At 46.5% G+C, this 17532-nt stretch overlaps 1 protein-coding gene across 1 annotated transcript in view; it reads left to right on the top strand.

Annotated features, from left to right (window-relative positions):
• The first annotated feature begins 15913 nt into the window (after positions 1–15913).
• Positions 15914–17532, top strand: part of LOC119433573 (uncharacterized) — a 57398-nt gene continuing 55779 nt past the window's right edge. The window contains exon 1 of the mRNA XM_049659354.1: positions 15914–16072. Within this exon, the coding sequence (XP_049515311.1) occupies positions 15980–16072 (93 nt within the window). The 5' untranslated portion in view covers positions 15914–15979. The remainder of the gene's footprint in view (positions 16073–17532) is intronic.

The raw sequence follows: 17532 nt of genomic DNA, 5'->3' as shown, positions 1-17532 counted from the left end.
CAATAGGCCACAATACTATGAGAATCGCTGGCTTGGTATTCCTGTCAAGTGCATGCACTGAAGCGAGAATGGAACAAAATATTGCAATGAGGCCGTATCACAAACTTCACTAAACCTATCACTGATGAGAATAAGTTGGTCTAAGTGCAAATGACGAATGCATACTTCCCAGTTAAACTTTACTCTGTATCTTTCCTATACTCAGAGCATGAATTAAAAAAAAAAAGTAGCGGAACTATGATTAGATTTCTTACATTAAAAAACACAGGTAATATTCCCTGTCGCTCTCATGTGGTTGTGTCGAAGAAAAAAATTGAGCCGCTCGCTAACCCTTCATCGCATTTTTTGATTATGATGCAACGCTAACAAGGCCAATACTTTTAAAAAAGTCGCAGTTTCGCCCGAAAGAAGCATCGATTGCGACAGCAAATTAGTAGACAGCTTTACGAAGTAAGGATAGTAGTTTTATTGGCCATATAAAGTTGTAAATATTCGCTTACTAACGAAATAAACAAGCAAGCAAGCCGTCACGCGCGCACAGGTAAACATGAACACGTCTCGCTCGATGACCGCGGGAGCTCGTCAAAACGCTGGATTGAGAAAGCTCGCCAGCGGAAGCCAGCAAATGGACCTTCGCGTTGACACTCGCTTCAACGCGAACTAAACGTCGAAATTAAGCGCAGCGCATACGAAGCTACCGGCACTCGGGGAATGCACTTTGGCCCATCGCAGATCGCTTTGAAGATGAGGGCCCCGCGGGCGCACACTTTGGCTCCGTGAGCAGCAGCCGCGGAAGCAGAACGCACCCCCGCCTCCCTCCCGTCTCCGCCGCCTCCTCCCCGCGCATCGCGCGTTAGCGAAGATCGTGCGCTTCCGGCCACCTTCCTCCCTCGCGGGCGCGAGATTAAGCTGCGGTCGCCGGATCACCATCGCACGCTTTCACTCGCACACACAACGCACGGCGCGCGGCGACGATTTCATCCCCGTTGGACTTTATACGGAACATCACGGCGACGACGAGGATGACGGCGATGGCAAAAATGCGCTTGGAGTGCCCATATAAGTGGTATCGCAATAAAATGATGCGTTGTTCAGCTACCGCAAACACCAGAAACCAGCGGAGCTGGGCAGTGGCGTAGCCAGAAATTTTGTTCGGGGGGGGTGCTCAGGTTGCAGTGCCGCCTCCTCCTCATAGAATTTGTCGAGGGATCAAATGCATGAATAATAGCTGCATTGCCAATGCCATTGTACATTAGATGCTGCAAACGCATTATTGAACGCTACGCACTGTCAAGTCAAATATGTATTTTTTCATAGAATAATATATTCGTATGCCCCAAAAATTGTGCTAGAAATAACTGATATCAATGCTTCCGCGTTTTTTTTTGTCTATTTAAAATTAATGAAAATATCAGACGAACTTTACAACTATATCAGTTCAAAACCAGCAATGCAGTGCATGCAGCTGATATGAAAAACGTAAAGGCCATGAAATGAATAAGTTGAGGACGAATATTTTGATGAATCTCTGTCATTCAAGAACCTTGTTGCATTTTTGTACATATGCAACGACCCGGAAGCGATGTCCGTCGTTTCGCCAAAAAGTAGGGAGAAGCAGCCTGCTTTTGCATGTAAGCTTTCTTTGATACTTTCACCCCAAATTTCTAGAATTTGGTTTTCTGCATCTGGGCTTAAATACGAGGCATTACTGGGGCAACTTTCCAAATGGTTCTTCAGATATGCATCTCCACAATCAGCTCGCATGCGAAGAAGCGCTTTGAAAATACCTGTATTTTCAGCGGGGGCTATGCTTAAATCCATAGGACCACAGTCCTTGTGGCCACGGATAGCCAGACTTCGTCGCCCGCAAAAAAAAAAAAAAAAAAAAAAATCCTGAAAAATAGGCAATTTACTTTCTTCTGTTTTCTCATATTTTACTTTGTCTGCCCTGGTCCAGCTGATAGATCACATTGGGCACGCTTCCTGAAAATGTTTGGAGAAAATTATCAGCTGCTGACAGTCACGGTGATATTTAGTATTTTCGTGTGTGTGGAAGATTGCGAACGCGTGCTTCCATTTCTGGAACGGCTTGGACGCGAGGGCTCCAGTGCACGCATGTTGGCCCAAGTTTATAAGAACATTAACCCCATGAAGTTCCAGAATTCAAAATCTTTTAAAGCACGCCTTTGGAAATGTCAGTGCACCTTTCGCGTCAAAAGTTTATGAGAACTTTATACCCATAAACTTTCGTAATTGAAATATATGTGCTCCGTAGATCCGGCCGCTGCGAGATGCCGCAACGCGCCCGCTCGCTAGCGAAAAGCCCTTGAAAGTTTGTGCTCAGATGGGGCTCCTTGCGTTATGTGACTCCAGGTGCAAGGGCGTTGCCACGAAATTCAGCCCGACTTCGCAACGTTCATGCCGAAATGTCTTGTTGGGCGTGAAAAAGCCATTGTAGACAAAATCCAGAATAATTCGCGGGGTCGGTGGTAGTTTTGGTCGGCGTTGCATGCAAGCACGAAAAAAATTCGGGTTGGCGGCTGAAGCCCCATCAGCCCCCCACCCCCCTGGCTACGCCCCTGGAGCTGGGGAAAGCCTATAGTAAAGTAGTGGCAAACCACGTCGTTGCATGTTGTGAAAGTCCCCAGGATCTTCCAGTCTTCTCTGTTTTCTTGCGGTCAGGATTTCTTCGAAATGCTCTGCGTAGTATCGCGATGAATTCAACCGGCCACGTTCACAAGCCTCCGGATCTTTATTTCTTCGCCTACGCGAACTCTCGGCTTCCCTCAGTCTAAACACGTTCTTGTCTGCGACGCTTGGTTTCATCTTCCCTAGCTATCGCTTCAGTCTTTCGGAAGCAAGTAGTGTCCAGTTCTCTAGTAGAAACCTACCGAGCCGCCACCAGAGGCATCGGCGGCAGTCACGGACACTAGGCGCGTTCGGCGCCAACGCGGGAAAACGCGATCGGCATCGGCAGCAGCTCTACGTATCCCACTACTAGAGTGTACTATAATAATATGGTGGACCGGTGTCTAGTACACTCTACCCACTACCGCATGCCTCACTCCTCCTCTCCACCTCGCATCCGATATGTTGCGCGATGCTATTTTTATACTCTGCTTTCACTCTCTCTCAGCTCTCTATTCCCCAGCTCAGCGAAGATATCGCACAGCTGGAATGGGGTTGCTAGGCAACGCAAGACGCATAGCTCGACGCGATTTTGCGGCTCGCGGCACAACTTACGGCCGGCTCAAACAGCTCAGCTGTTAAAATGAGTCTGTGTATGCATTTCGAATGTAACCCGAACATTTCACAATTGATCTTATGAGAATTACTGCCAAGAATACTTATATTCCTAAACTCATCTGTTTTTCTGTAGGCTCGCCCATGATCTTGACAATTACAACGGTGCCTTTAGAAGCCTCACTGATATTTTAAAGTTCTTTGAAACAACATGTCAATGCATGCTTTTCCATTCATCTGCCGAGTATCTTTTGAAGCGAACATTATATCCAATTCTTTGCTATAGCCGAATAGGATACTTCCCTCCTTTGTATATGCGCTCACCGCTTCACAAAAGTAAACACGCAGTAATTTTCCGAATAGTGGTAATTTTACTCATTCTCTACATTTTTTCATATGGGAGGACGATTTACAGTGAAAAGCTTATCCTTTAACTTTAGCAAAGCGGCCGTCGCTTAGTAGCGAGAATGCTTGGTTTGAAACCTACGATCATCAGACTACCTTCTTCACCATAAGTCAAGCGAGGAGCATTCTAGCAACGAAGCGGTCGCGAAATAAAGCATGAGAGGTTTTCATATCGCACTATGGGTGTTTGAGCTAGACGGTGACTTATATTGGTAAGCCAACACCGTATAGGCGGACGAGGACGTCAACGGCACAAAGAGAAGCGCTGTGCTTATCCCGCTTATGTCCTGATCGGCCTTTTGCACTGTTCACTTACTCAGCTGTTGACGCACGCACACACAAGGACAATATTTGGTGCTCAATAACTTGCCAGACACACTGTAATTACATTTTAATGTTTAGAGACATATCTTTTGTAACGTGGATAGGAGCAATGCTGAAGGAAGGTCCGTGCTGTCTACAGAAGGCGAAATTGGTCAGTAGTAGAGGGAGGGGCCATGAGGACGCTTAACAAAGCATTAAATGCTGGCTTGCGCAAAGGGGCCGTGGCGATGCGGTGGAAATGGTGGGCCTGGTTAGAAAGTTCAATATAAGGTATGCCGCCTTGGATTCTGTTTTTACATTATATAGCACTGTGCCTGGACAGAAGGGTTACAAACGAACGTACACCATCGACCAATTTCCTTGTTCATCGCTGCTCTTATGCGTAAAATAAAACAGACGTAAGACACACACTTAGAAAACCCCATTTAGAAGAAGGCTATAGACGTATCTGACTATCATTAATGTATTCTAGCTAGAAGTGGTACGAAAAGAAGAGACAGAACAGTCATTCACAGTATCATTCGTACTGATTTGAGAAGTAGAGGTGCTTGGAATGCTCGGCCGAGGGCGATCTTTTTTAGCCAACGAAGAGCAGCGTCAATGTTGCGGAGCACTTGATGCAATAGTGTGAAAATGTGTTGCGTTATTTATTGGTTTCACCCCACATAGAACCTACGCATAAACACAGACGGTGCTTTATAGTCATTCTTGCTCAATATGTCGAGATAAATTCGATACAAAGCCTATTACTGCGTATTTATATATGATAAATCCATACTAATATTTGCCTCCATTGAGGACAACAGGGGTACATAATAAACAGGTATACGAGGAACTTCATTCGTGTTTTCTATGAATTTCCCTAGAATTGTCATTCAAAGGCTGATGAACAGTCGAAGGGTCTGTGTCGAAGTTAGTAAAACCTGATATACAAGGACCAGGTTATGCGTATGATAGGAGTCGGTAGATTCATGCTAACGAGTGAAAATAATTGGAGCTTTGCATCGCAGTCAATGGCTCGAGGTTACAAAGTTTGTGTTGTTTTTCTCATGTGTTGTATACTGTGGGGCAGCAGCATGTAAGGAGTAACAGAACTATATTTTATATGCTGACGGTAAAGCAGCTACAGCGACGCCGGTACAGTAAATATACGCGAAAATGTAAAATGCCGATATGCTATGCAGCGCTCGCCGAAAAAAATATAAATACGTATATTACTTTTCCTTTTTCTAGGGACTGCATTTTGCCCGCTATTAACCTCATGTTATCGCTCAGCGGAAGACGCGCCGGCATTATTTGCAACTTACACAACAGATTGAATCAACGATAACATTCGAGTGTGTTCTCGCCGAACCTTCTGTAAAACCATTGCACTCTCGGCACGAATTGTCTAGTGCTTTCTGGAAGGCACGCGGGCACCAAAGATTACGCCCGAACCTTCGACGAGTCGTGTATAAAAGCCGACGTGCTTTACCCGCAGATCAGATTTTCGCCGATCGCCGGCTGTGTTCGCCGCCATCATTGTGCTTTGAATGTCACTTGCTCTTGAGGGCATAAGTTCGCCAAATAAAGAGTTAAATACGTTCATTCAGTTTTGATACTGTGTTCTTGGCCGTCACTACAACGTGATGATACAAAGATAAGAATTTGCGAGAACAACTATTAAGAGAAATAGTGAAAATTGTTAAACGACGGAAGTGATGCTAAAAAAACATTCACCTACGATTACGATGCTCCCCCATGCGATATTTGAGGCCAGCTTTACGTGTTTTCAATTCGCGATATATAATGGCTGGCGCCCACAATCTGTGTCGTTTCGGCACGATGCAAATGGAGCGAAGTGCGCTGCCACTGCCTCGCTAATCGGAAGATCGCGAGAGGCAGCCCGAGGGCGTGGGCGCGATTCCCAGCAGCCGCCGCAGAAATACGTCAGCTCGGTGCAGCGCTTTGTTTCCATATACGGTATCGGTGACGTCATCAGTGAACAGACGACGCGCACTACTGTCGCGCCACCTCGCTGCCATCGCCGCCCCAGAGCCCGTCTTGTGCGGCACTATGCTTTTCTTGTCACCATACTCTCCTCCACTTTCTTCCTCGCGCTCTCTTCGCTAAAGCCGTCTTTCACCCTCGCAGCGCTCCACGTTCGCTCTTTCATCCATCGCTGTACTCGTTCACTCGGTTACGCCGAGGGACGCCTAGTGTCGCTGACGCTCAACACAGGAACGAGCGCCTAAAAGCTGCGCTTTGAAAAGAGGTAAAAAAAAATTGGCCGCCAATCCACCCTGTCAAGGTGGTTGGAAAGCGAAGCTTTTTACGCCACCCTCATGGTGACTGCGGCGCACTTGATATTTCACACACTACAACGTAACTTTAACCACGGCCTTTATTATTATTTACTTCACAACAATGTTCACTACTGCTTTATTATCGGTGTGATACACACCACTAGACTACCCCATAGTGGGGTAGTCTAGAAAATGAACCGAAGCAGTTACTAGGCTGGAAGGGTTTCGAATGACGTCAACCCTCTTTCAAGCAGCTGCATAAGCTTTGCAACAGCTGCAATCTAATCTTACGGACCGCGCCGAGCCTGTTTCCGTTGTTTGCCCGCAATCCTTATCATCCATCATGTTGGCTCATCACTTTGAAGCTTGTTTTTGTGGTTTTTCTTGCAAAAACGAGTGCTTAGTTGTACGCTGAATGCCTGAATTCAAGTAAGCTATACTGCTACACCTGCAATTGTTAGCGGTTCTTCGGGATCGTTTTTTGCTTACAACGACGGACACGACAGAACCCTTGGCTGGTAGAGGTACAAAGCTTCGCTTTAAAAGGAAAACACGAACAATGTTCTGAATGGAATGCACTCAAGTAGCTATAATATCAGGCTTGTGTCAACATTGCACGAATGGTACTATTTGAACAACTAGTTCTGTCCATGTTCATTATGTATTTAGGAGGGAAGGCAACGTATACCTTAAGCATTGTTGCCCTAATTTAAGACAGTTTTTTCGCAATAACAAAGTAGCAAGTACGAAGAAACAATTTAATCTGTACAACAGCGTCGTCGTTTTCGTCATTATAGGATTGAACCAGACAGCACACTTTCCCGCAAATAAAAGCCAATTTTTTATACAATTACAATTTTCATTTTCGGAAAGTTTATGTAACTCATGTCCACACGTGTTCAAGTTAAGAGATAATTGAGTTCAAGGAAGGCAAATAGATTAAACATTGCAGTTTTCTGAGTAGATTTGCAAAGTGCTGCTATACTGGTTAGAGACGAGGCAACGAACGGTTCTCCTTTATTGAGGTTCCCTATCGCATTTTCAATTCTTTGCCTCCAAGAAACCTACGGAAAAAAATTAAAAAGTATTGAATAGCATAGACCCTATTCTTAGAGTTGAAATACGCGTCAAACATTAAGTGAATATTTCTGGATAAAATAATAATACAATTTTAGATAAGGTCTGCAAAGCATCGGCTAAAGCACAAAGATAAATTTCACAACCTTGACCTGACTGGGCTCAAAATGAAAAATATGCAAAAAAATTCAACGCGCTCAGGTGGCTGTTGGCGCATGAAAGGCGGCCGAACAATGAATGATTCTTTGATATTTATGCTGTTAAGCCAAGAGAAGTAGCCCCACGCAGGTTATTTTAATGTCACCGGACTGGTGACGCGCTACGGAAAGTTTGCAATGCGAGCTCTTTTCAGCGGATCAGGACGGACTCCAGACTGGTTGATTTACGTGGCCCAGAAACAGAAGGTTTCCTCAAGCTAAGCGGCATTTTTCTGGCTTCAGGGTCGGCCCAGATAACTTGATAGCATCCGTTACTGTCGAAAGGTGCTTTAGGTGGTCTTCGAAGTTTGAGGCAATAACGACGACGGCATCAAGGTGACTAAAGAGGTCTGCCATTTGAAGCCAGCCAGTACTAGCAACATTACGCGCTGGAGTGCAGCGGGTGCTGCGCAAAGGCCAAATGGCATTACCTCGAATTCATAGAGGCCGTCCGGCGCGGCAAAACGGTCTTCTCGCTATCTCTCTTGGCGACTTCGATATGCCATTAGCCCGTCTTGAGGCCCATCGAGGAAAAATACTTTGCGTTGCAGAGTCAGTCCAGTGCATCGTCTAACCGTGGGAGCGTGTATACGTCGTTCCTTGTGACATTGCTCAGGCGATGATAATCGACACAACACCGCAGAGTTCCCACCTGCTTCTTCATTAAGATCAGAGTAGACACTTATGGGCTATTCGACAGCTGGATCATTTAGTCGACTCGCTGCTTTATGGTCTCTCGCTCTCTTGTCGAAACTGGTGCGGCCTTTGGTGGGGTGGTCGAGTGGATTCTTCAGTTATTATGCCATGCTCAGCAAATGGTGTTTGTCGAATCCTTGATAATGACGAAAAGAGTCCTTGTATTGCTGGAGGAGACCTTTGAGATGTTCGTGCTTAAGACTGCGAACACACGGATTAATATCGAAAAGTGGTTTAGGAGCACGCAAAATCGTTAATGCTTCGGCAGAATTTGAGAGGACAAGTGCATCGCTGACTGTTGTAACTTCTTCCATATATGCGACCTTCGTGCCCTTGTTGAGGTGCTTATATTCCTGGCTGTAGTTCGTCACCATTACTTGTTCTTTTCTTCGGCATAACTGGACGATACCCCATGCAACATCGATTTCGCGATCGAACAGTAGCTGTTGGTCGCTGTCAACGATGGCTTTGATGCCTCGGGCTGCTTTTGTGGCGACGAAAATAATAATGTTGGCCCCAGGTGGGATACTGACTTGATTTTCAAGTACACTTATTGCACGATGGCTCAGAGCATTCTCCGGTGGTATCGCTTGACATGTGGATAGAGCAATCGACTTGCACTTTAAGTCGATGACTGCGCCGTGTTGGCTTTGGAAGTCCATGTCGAGAATTACGCCCCGTGAGCATTGTTGCACGATAAGGAAGGTCGCAGGGTAAGTCCACTTATGCATATTTTTTTAAAAAAATCTCGCACCGTACCCCTCACAATAGAGCAGGCTAAGCACGTCCAACAAAGAAAACACGTGTTTACCATGTATTCTAGAAAGACACTGAGAAATAACTCGCAATCTTTGATGCACACATCGTCTGAGGAAACGTGCCACTGCAACCGACCTTTATGCATTAAGGTACATGACCTGCTCCGTGGAAAAACGCGCGATGCAATGTAACGCTGCAGGCAATCGAATCGCGTCTATTTACGTCAAAAGTCTTGGGTTTTTTTAGCCTGATTATCAGTGTAGCCTTCATTGAAAATTCAATTCTTTCTGTCTTATCATCATCATCATCAGCCTAAATTTATGTCCACTGCAGGGCGAAGGCCGCTGCCGCCCAAAGATGACATTTACAACGTCTTCATTCATTCGTTATCACATCGCCATTGCGACGACGTATTCTTTCGCCATCATGCCCGCTGCCGTGTTAGAAAAAGCAGCATACAAGTTCAGCGCTTGCTGGAATAGTGCAGCAGGACTGTGGCACTTGCTGACGTCACACGTTCATTATTTGCGTTGCTAGCGTTGCCGTTAGCGCAGAGCGCCGCTCAGTGCGTCTAAAAGGACAGTGGGGCCGTTGTTATAAGTATAGTTCGTCGTAAAGCAACAAATCAGCCGTCGGGACGGCTACATTCCTTCGCTGTACTGGCAAGTTTATTGTATTGGTCTTAATTGTAGAGACGTTCCCAATGACTATGAAACATGGGAATTCGGCTGGGACGTAGTCACTCTTTCGCCATACAGGTATTTCTGTTGCAGAGGCATTCGTTAAAAAGGTGCTCGACTGTACGTAGCTCCATCTGTACCATCCCTACAGATGACCAGTGGCCGGATGTGTTTTGAACGGAGTTACGCAGTGAAGAAACAAACGGTCCCAAAATGTCCTCACTGCAGCAAATACATGCTTCCAAGTGCATAATACGTTAATCAAATAGAAGGTTTCAATGCATTGCGCCCCAGTGTTTGGCTTATCTAATAATATGGCGATTTCTCGCCGAGAGAGTAATTGAGCCGATCCCAGGGATGGTACAATAATGGATAGGTTCTGGGGGCGGCGTAACTCGCAGTTGACCACGCTGTTAAGGTACGTCACCACCTTCGCGAAAAATTTTCACAGTAACGGTCCGAAAGTTACAACTGCACTTTTGGTGTGTAAAGCTTAGTTATTTTGAATGTTTAAAATAAGAAAATTGCAGAAAATTTAAATTCTTTTTTTTATAAAAATCAAAATGTGCCGAAATATGCATGTTGCGCCAACAGTCATAAGTGAAATATGATCGATGCGATTCAAATGCGACTTGGCAGGTATGTAGTGAGGACAACAGTCTGTGCATCTAAGCACCATCATCACCGTATCTCAAAGCTGAGGCGCGTTATCATAAAAAAACTAATAAAGATGATAGCCGGCAGGTTTTTTTTAACACGAAAGTGTTTTATGCCGGGGTCCACCAAGACTACTATGACGGAAATACGTCCACTATGACGGAAATACGTCATAGAACATAATACAAAGAAAGAAACCAGAAGAAAAAGTTCCACAAACATGCAAAATTTGGAAATCGAACCCACGACCTCTCGGTCCGCGACGATAGATCGCCGAGCGTTTAACCCATTGCGCCACAAACGCATTTGCAGAGAGCTACACAGACGCGCCTTATATATCTAACACTCCTCCGTGTACCCGCGCTCTTGCTCGGGGCGGTGCCGCCGCCTACGAGCAGAAAAGAGAAGTACTGCATTATGACACTAACGCGCACCGACAGTGAACGCTTCGGTGGTCTCAGCACTACGACGCCTCGATGCCAGCATTCGAAGGGACGCTGGCATCAAGAAGCACTACCAACGCCACCTAGGTGGCGTTCACCGTACTCAGCACAGCGGAGCGTGGCCTCCGCAATTAGCTCTGAAAATGTTTCTGAAGTTGATCGCGGAGGCTGCAATTACGACGCGCTGTACGCGCTGATTTGACTCGGTGACGATTCAGTTACGTGCTTTGTCTTGCGCGTTGTATTAGTGTGTCAGTTACGTGCTTCGTCTTTCGCGTTGTGCTAGCGTGTGCAGCGTAGTGCAGCTTCCATATGCACGACGGTTGCTCATGGTCATCGACGTTGGTAGTCGTGATGGAGGAGACGTGCCACCAGGCGTCAGCGTGGGTGCATCAACGCCTAAGGGCGCTTTAGCCACAAAACACCAATAGACATTATATATCAATGTGCAATAAACATTACACTACTTCTGTGAAGACACGTTTCACTTTCGTGTTCTATACCGATTCCTATATAAGAGGGATCAACCACAATTTTTTTTACGCAATTGGCCATAGTATGAAAAGTTACTGCTCGTTTTCATTCATTCTGCTTGAATGCACAGCTCTATGTATAACAAAACAGCACACAAAATTTTACGCGAAAATATTTATTACACGGAGAGTTATCACTGTTCGCGCAACTGCACAAAGCAAAAAAAATTTTAACACTTTCGTGTTAAAAAACACGTTTTGAGAAAAAAGGGTTTAAAGATTTCAAATGAATGTTTATGTAATAAAAAACATCAGAAATGCCTAAAATCCACCAGACTCATAGCATGGGTCCTCCTTGGAAGCGGCACGGTCTCTTTTTGAGCGAGCTGATGCACGGATTTTTTTTTCTTGCCTGCTTTGCGTCTCCACCTGAGTTGCGCGCGGCCTTCCTCACACAGCAGCAGACACTGGTCAGGCATGCCATCGTCGTGTAGTGGCCGTGTTTTTCATATTTCATAGAGTGCACAGACTTTCTTCTTGAGTGGATAGCGCTAAATCCACGATGTTCAAAAAGCGCACGAAAAAGCACACGCGACACATACGCAAACGCCACGCGAACGCGCGCACAGTAAACAGAGCGTGCTGTATCGCCCCGTAGCCTTCTAGTGGCATTTTTTAATGAACTCCATTTTTTTTTCAAAAAGTCGGTTTTCGAAGGTGGTGACCTACCTTAAATAAAATAAGTGGGAATAGGAATACATCGCTTGTCCTATAGCGCATTCCCACATTAGGGTTGTCTTTCCTGCCATACGTGGGACGCAATACTTGGCTCCCCTTCTTGCGGGGGTTTCCAGGGAGAGCTATAAATTTACACCCTGATCAAGGGGGGGGGGGGGGGGGGGGCAGGTGACGGTAATGTATCCTGGGTCCTTTGACGTTTCTCGTGTTGCCGTCGCCTTTACCCTCGATATTTTTTACACGTGTAGGTGTGCAAACGTCACCTTTGCGAACCATCGTAGCATCATACAATCCATGTGTCGGAGTTCCGCTCCCCACAGGACTGTCACATAATCGTTTTATGTGTAGTAGTGAGAAATAGCGATGAACGTTCGCCTTTCTTTCTGACAGAAAAAAAAAAAAAAAAAAAAAACGTGGGCAGTTTGCACTAGCAGTGCAAGGCGGAGTGAAAAGCGGAGCAGGTCATCAACCTAGCTTCGGCAGGTTTCACTAGGCTTGGCTAAGTTTTGCTAGGAAATGCGAAATGCTGCTAGGCACGCTATTTCGAATCGGCTCGCCGCCGACGCGCAGATTCTCGCTTGGCCGCGCGACGCACTTCAAGATGAGCGGCTTCTTCTTCGGGTGTACGGATCTTTTTTGGTCGCCCAATGTCAAGGCTTCACGTACTCGCCACAGATTCAACGAGACTTGTGCAGCCGTCGCGGCGGCTCTGAGCTTTATCTCCTCGGCGACGTCACGGCCAAGCTGCCCCTCCACAGTTGCCGGGGCGTGGCTGGCGTGGCTAGGGAGCCTACATGAAACGGCGTTGCATGTAGGCTCCCTAGGCGTGGCCGAGGCTGCCGCCCCTGCTGCAGTCACGTACACCGCGCGCGTTCCGCGCGAACGCGGGGAATGGGCGAAACGCGGGCGGCGTCGGCAGCACCTCTGCACGTTGCCTTGTTGGTGCTGCTACAATTTCTTTCTGCCTCTGTGTCTCTCTCGCTCTCATTCTCTCTTTCTGGCTCCGGAAAAACGCGCTCGCCGCACGCAGGCTCTCCTTCCCTATTCTTGACGTCCCATATCAAGGCAACATGTGCACGGCACGGAGAGGAGGCGAAGCACACAACCCTCCGCGAGGTGGTTGCTAGGCCAGCCAGATGACTCATCGCTCAGCGTTGCTTTTTCGGTCGACGAGCACGGTTTTATGGACAGCTTAAACCAACGTTGTTAGACTACTTAAACAGCGTCGCTGCTCAAAAAAAAAAAAAAGTAATGCCGTGCCTTTCTCTGAAGATTTTTATTTGAGAAGAGCCGCATGGCACGTCGCCGCGCGCCGCCGAACGCTGTATGTGCGAGTGAAAGGGAGCGAGGGACGCGCTCTTTCACGGAGAGTGAACGCACGGCGGAGAACAAACGCGCGTTCTGTGCCGTGCTCCCTTAAGGGCTGCAGAAGTAGGCGTCTCTTTCCTCCTTTACAATCAGCATATATGTAGAGCAAACGCGGCTTCTTCTGACGCACGAAAGCCCGTGGGGGGGGGGCAGGGAAGGGAGGCGACGTTTAGCTGCGGCACTAAGTGCCTATTTATATCAGAGGCTCCGGCAACAGTCACCAACGCCGCACGCATTTTGTGCGAACGCGGGCAAAACGCCGACGGCGTCGACAACAGTGCTGTGTGTTGCCGGTGCTGCTGCATGTCCAAGTTTGTACAGCGGATAAAACTACTATCCTTACTCCGTATAGCGCTCTACTAAGTTGCTATCGCAATTGATGCTTCGCCTTTCGGGTGAAACTGCGACAACTTTTTTAAACGCACACACAATCGTGAGGGACCGCTTCAAATGTTGCGGAACAAGTGAACGAGAGCGGGCAACCAATAACATACGTAAAAGTTTCAGAAACGCCAACTGAACATCGTTGAAATAAATACGTCTAACACCAAACACAGAACGGAAAGTAACTCTATCGGTATGTACAGCTATACTTCTGCGTCCCTAAAAGGCCCTAGAGAAGAGCGGCGTTGTTTTCAAAATTACGACCAACACGCTCGCTCACATGAGATCTTCGTCGCTGATATTAGCGTAAAACTTAAATCAACATATAACTGTATTTCAGAATATTAACGATACGAAGTTAATAGAATAACTTTTCAAGATTAGCATGCCATTTTACGCCTGCCTAAGCGGCTTCTCACATTGTCAGCATTCGCGGCCAAAACATAATGCGTCAGTTAGAATAAGCAACACCAATATAAATGCACATGCTTCACCGTAAGTACCTTCATGCCATGTAGTCGTTGCATAAAAAAAGCATGTGGTACATCTGAGCACGGCGCGTAACAAGCCACGTAACATCGAAAAGTGCGGAGTCATACCGCACTATTTGCTCAGCGCCCACGGATTGCCTCTCGATCGTAAAACAGATATCACCACTCTGTCGAACAAGTTCGCACTCCGATCTGTCTCATTGACAACACAGCATCAACACAAAATCTGTATATGGCATTCACGTGTGACTAGAACGAACGCCATTTATCGAACAGTAGTTTCTGTTGCCATTGCAAGGCGGCACTTTAAACACCACACCGTACGTTGTCAGCATGCCCACACGGATATTAAAAGTCACATTGCACGTATTGAAACACAAATATCGTGATAACGCAACGTCAAATCACTGCCTGAAACTCCGCGTTTTCAAACGCTGCTCCCGCGCTTAACTCATCGCCGTCACCGAAGTGATCGCGGCAAATATGCACGAAGCTGAGATACAGTGAGCCTCAGGCAAGTACAGAACACTTTTTTTGGAAGGCGGCACAACATAGAAATAAGAGACATGATAAACCAGCGTAACACTGGCATGCAAAGCTGTTAACACATGTAGAGGAACCACCAGCCATGAGCACTGGCGCCAGTCGCCGTGCACAGCCTCAGGGGAAGCGCCCATGTGACCAACCTATTTCAGCGGGCATGTCTTCGAGATAGCGCGTGCTGGCAAACATAGAGTTAATATAGTCGCCTGGGAGGTAGCGTGCAATCTCCAAGGCTATAAGCGTTGAGGAGCGCTTCTTAAGACCCCCTACCCTGTATTAGGTCCCCAAAAAAGAAAAAGAAAAGACTTATAAAAAAGTCGGAGAAGAATCCCGTGATGTGATCCCGTGATGGGGCTTTCATGCTCACATAGATAGCGACCGGAGTAAAATGAGGGGAATTTCGCTATACTGCTCCCCTATATGGGAGGGGCAGTTTGGTGGACATCACCCATGAAAAATCCCAAATAGGCAATATATATATATTTTTTTTTGGCATTGTAGACCACATCGGTAGCGTGACGACGGTTTCCGTGTCTGGCTGATCACTTTATTAAACGCAATGCGGAAGATGAACAGTCTTACGACGATTCATTGTGCGCTTCACGAAAGCTTTGCTTCACATGGAGTCAAAAATGTGTGTCGATCTGTATAATTTTGTTTCCGTTTCGCGTTTCGATAACAGGCCGAAATAGCTGTTCCTAATAAATTAAAGAATCACGGAAAAAGCTATAGAAAGAAAATACGATTTTGAGAGTTCTAAACCACGGACGACAATTGAAAACAGTGATATTATTATACAATAAAACCGATAATTATTGGCATATTTGTATTATGGGTTCTAACGCGCACGAACGAGAAGTGACATTATTATGGGCGTGAAATATCAATAAACTTGGCGCTCGAAGTACGGCAAAGGACCGAGCCATTCGCTACTACGAAACTTATTGCTGCGTCAACTACCGAGTGTTAGCGTCACTTTATGGGGCCGCCGCTCAGTAACACTTGCACAATGCTCTCAACAAACCTGTCGGGCTAGAGAAGTTATCCTCATTCGTCTAAACTAAATAATCGCTCCATTGTGTCCTGGTGCCAAGGAGGGCCGGCGCCGCTTCCAGAACCGTCCTAGAACAGGTAGCGGTGTTGACGCATCCCGAAAGCATCTTGGCCGTTTTTTCGAATCGCGCACGGGTTTACATTAAACCGAAGGAAACTAGACATGGCTATGTTCAAGCTCCACGACCTCCCACAGGAATTCTTGGAATACATGGTTGATATCATGCACAAAGAGGGACACCACTATTTTTATCGCGTAAGTACGAGATATACTTACTTTAGAGTCAGTAGCGGGAAGCTACCCCACAATATTGAATAATTCGTGCTACAAAAAGGCGTGAAAGAAAATTGAGGGGGCGAACGATATTGTTATAAGATATACGTTAAAGAGTGTGAAAAAAAAGAAGGGTACATTGCAGAAACACCTAGGGTACACGACCCTGCAGCTTACACTGGGAAGCAGACATGTAAAGTTTATTTGATACTTTAATCGGCGATTGAGTGTAGTGCCAGAGTAAATACCAAATAGACTGGAACGCATTTATGCAGTGCAACGGTTATAGGGCCGAGAGAGGCGGTGAAGAAACGAGCTTGTTACTCCCGACACGGAAAATGCGTGTTTAGGAATAAGCGGGAGCTTGGTGAAGTGGCTGTGTGTCTGCTCTTCAAATAGATATTCCGGTGCAGAAACGATGAAAGAGCATTAAAATGTGGTAAATGAATAGAAGGCGGTCGATCTTCTAAGTACTAAGTGCTAGTCTAGGAAGCTCGATGCGTCTCGCGGCGTCTGCCTGGCGGGGAAGAGAGAGTTTGCCTAACAGGGAAGAGAGGTCTACGCACAGAGAAGTACAACGCGAAAGACAGTAGTAAGTTGGCTATCGTTTGGCCGTTTATTCCTGCCTTATTGGCCTGAGGAAAAAATTGGCACATGTGGGCATGCGGCTATTCGGCAAAACAGAAGCAGGAGCAGGAGCCACAGTCGACAAACTACGGGTTGGTTTGCTAAGAATTCTTCGTTTCAAAACTAGCCGCCGCTTCTGAGTTTGATCGATGTCGCACACGTGGACGCAGCGCGCGTTTTGATGTCGCGGGTATGTACTGCACAAGCAGATTCAGCGGAATGCCAAGAAAACCTAATTTTGCTTTGAAAGAAGAGCTCAATTTGAGAGCCAGAGGTTGCCGCTTACGGACAAAGGATTAGGTATGTTTGAATAATTACTAATTGTGTGGCTATGTTCGCCTGCTCCTCGCGCCTATGTGTTCACGCGTAAAGCTAGTGCTGGTTATTGTGCCGCCATTTTTAGTGTGTTAGGCGGCAAACAGTCAGCGCACGTCTTACTTTGTTCTAATGCGAAACTTTCTTAGGGAAACCTTCTGGACAATGCAGACCGTATTATGTTATGCTGCTGTGCGCTGTACAGCTAACGCTGCTGTCTTGCCAAGTGGCTCACAGGAAGAAAATGAACGACGGTCTCTCAGGACATGAACCGCGAAGGCATTTACCGCATGCATAACTGCTCGTGCCAATGGCCTCCTTGAGACAATTGCTAAACGCGTCCCATCTCCTAGCAAGTGCATGCAGTAGGGCGAGCACAAAAAAAAAAAAAAGAAGAAGCGCGACGTTTCCGCCACATGAACGCGCTCTCGCGCGAAATGTTTCCTGCATCCCAGGGTTCACGTGCACTGTAAAATAATTTACACCCTCGAAAGTGAATA

The sequence above is a fragment of the Dermacentor silvarum genome, chromosome 11 (assembly GCF_013339745.2).
Source record: "Dermacentor silvarum isolate Dsil-2018 chromosome 11, BIME_Dsil_1.4, whole genome shotgun sequence".
Lineage (NCBI taxonomy): Eukaryota > Metazoa > Arthropoda > Arachnida > Ixodida > Ixodidae > Dermacentor > Dermacentor silvarum.
The sequence above is the reverse complement of the archived record's forward strand: the minus strand, read 5'-3'. Positions and strand labels throughout refer to the sequence as shown.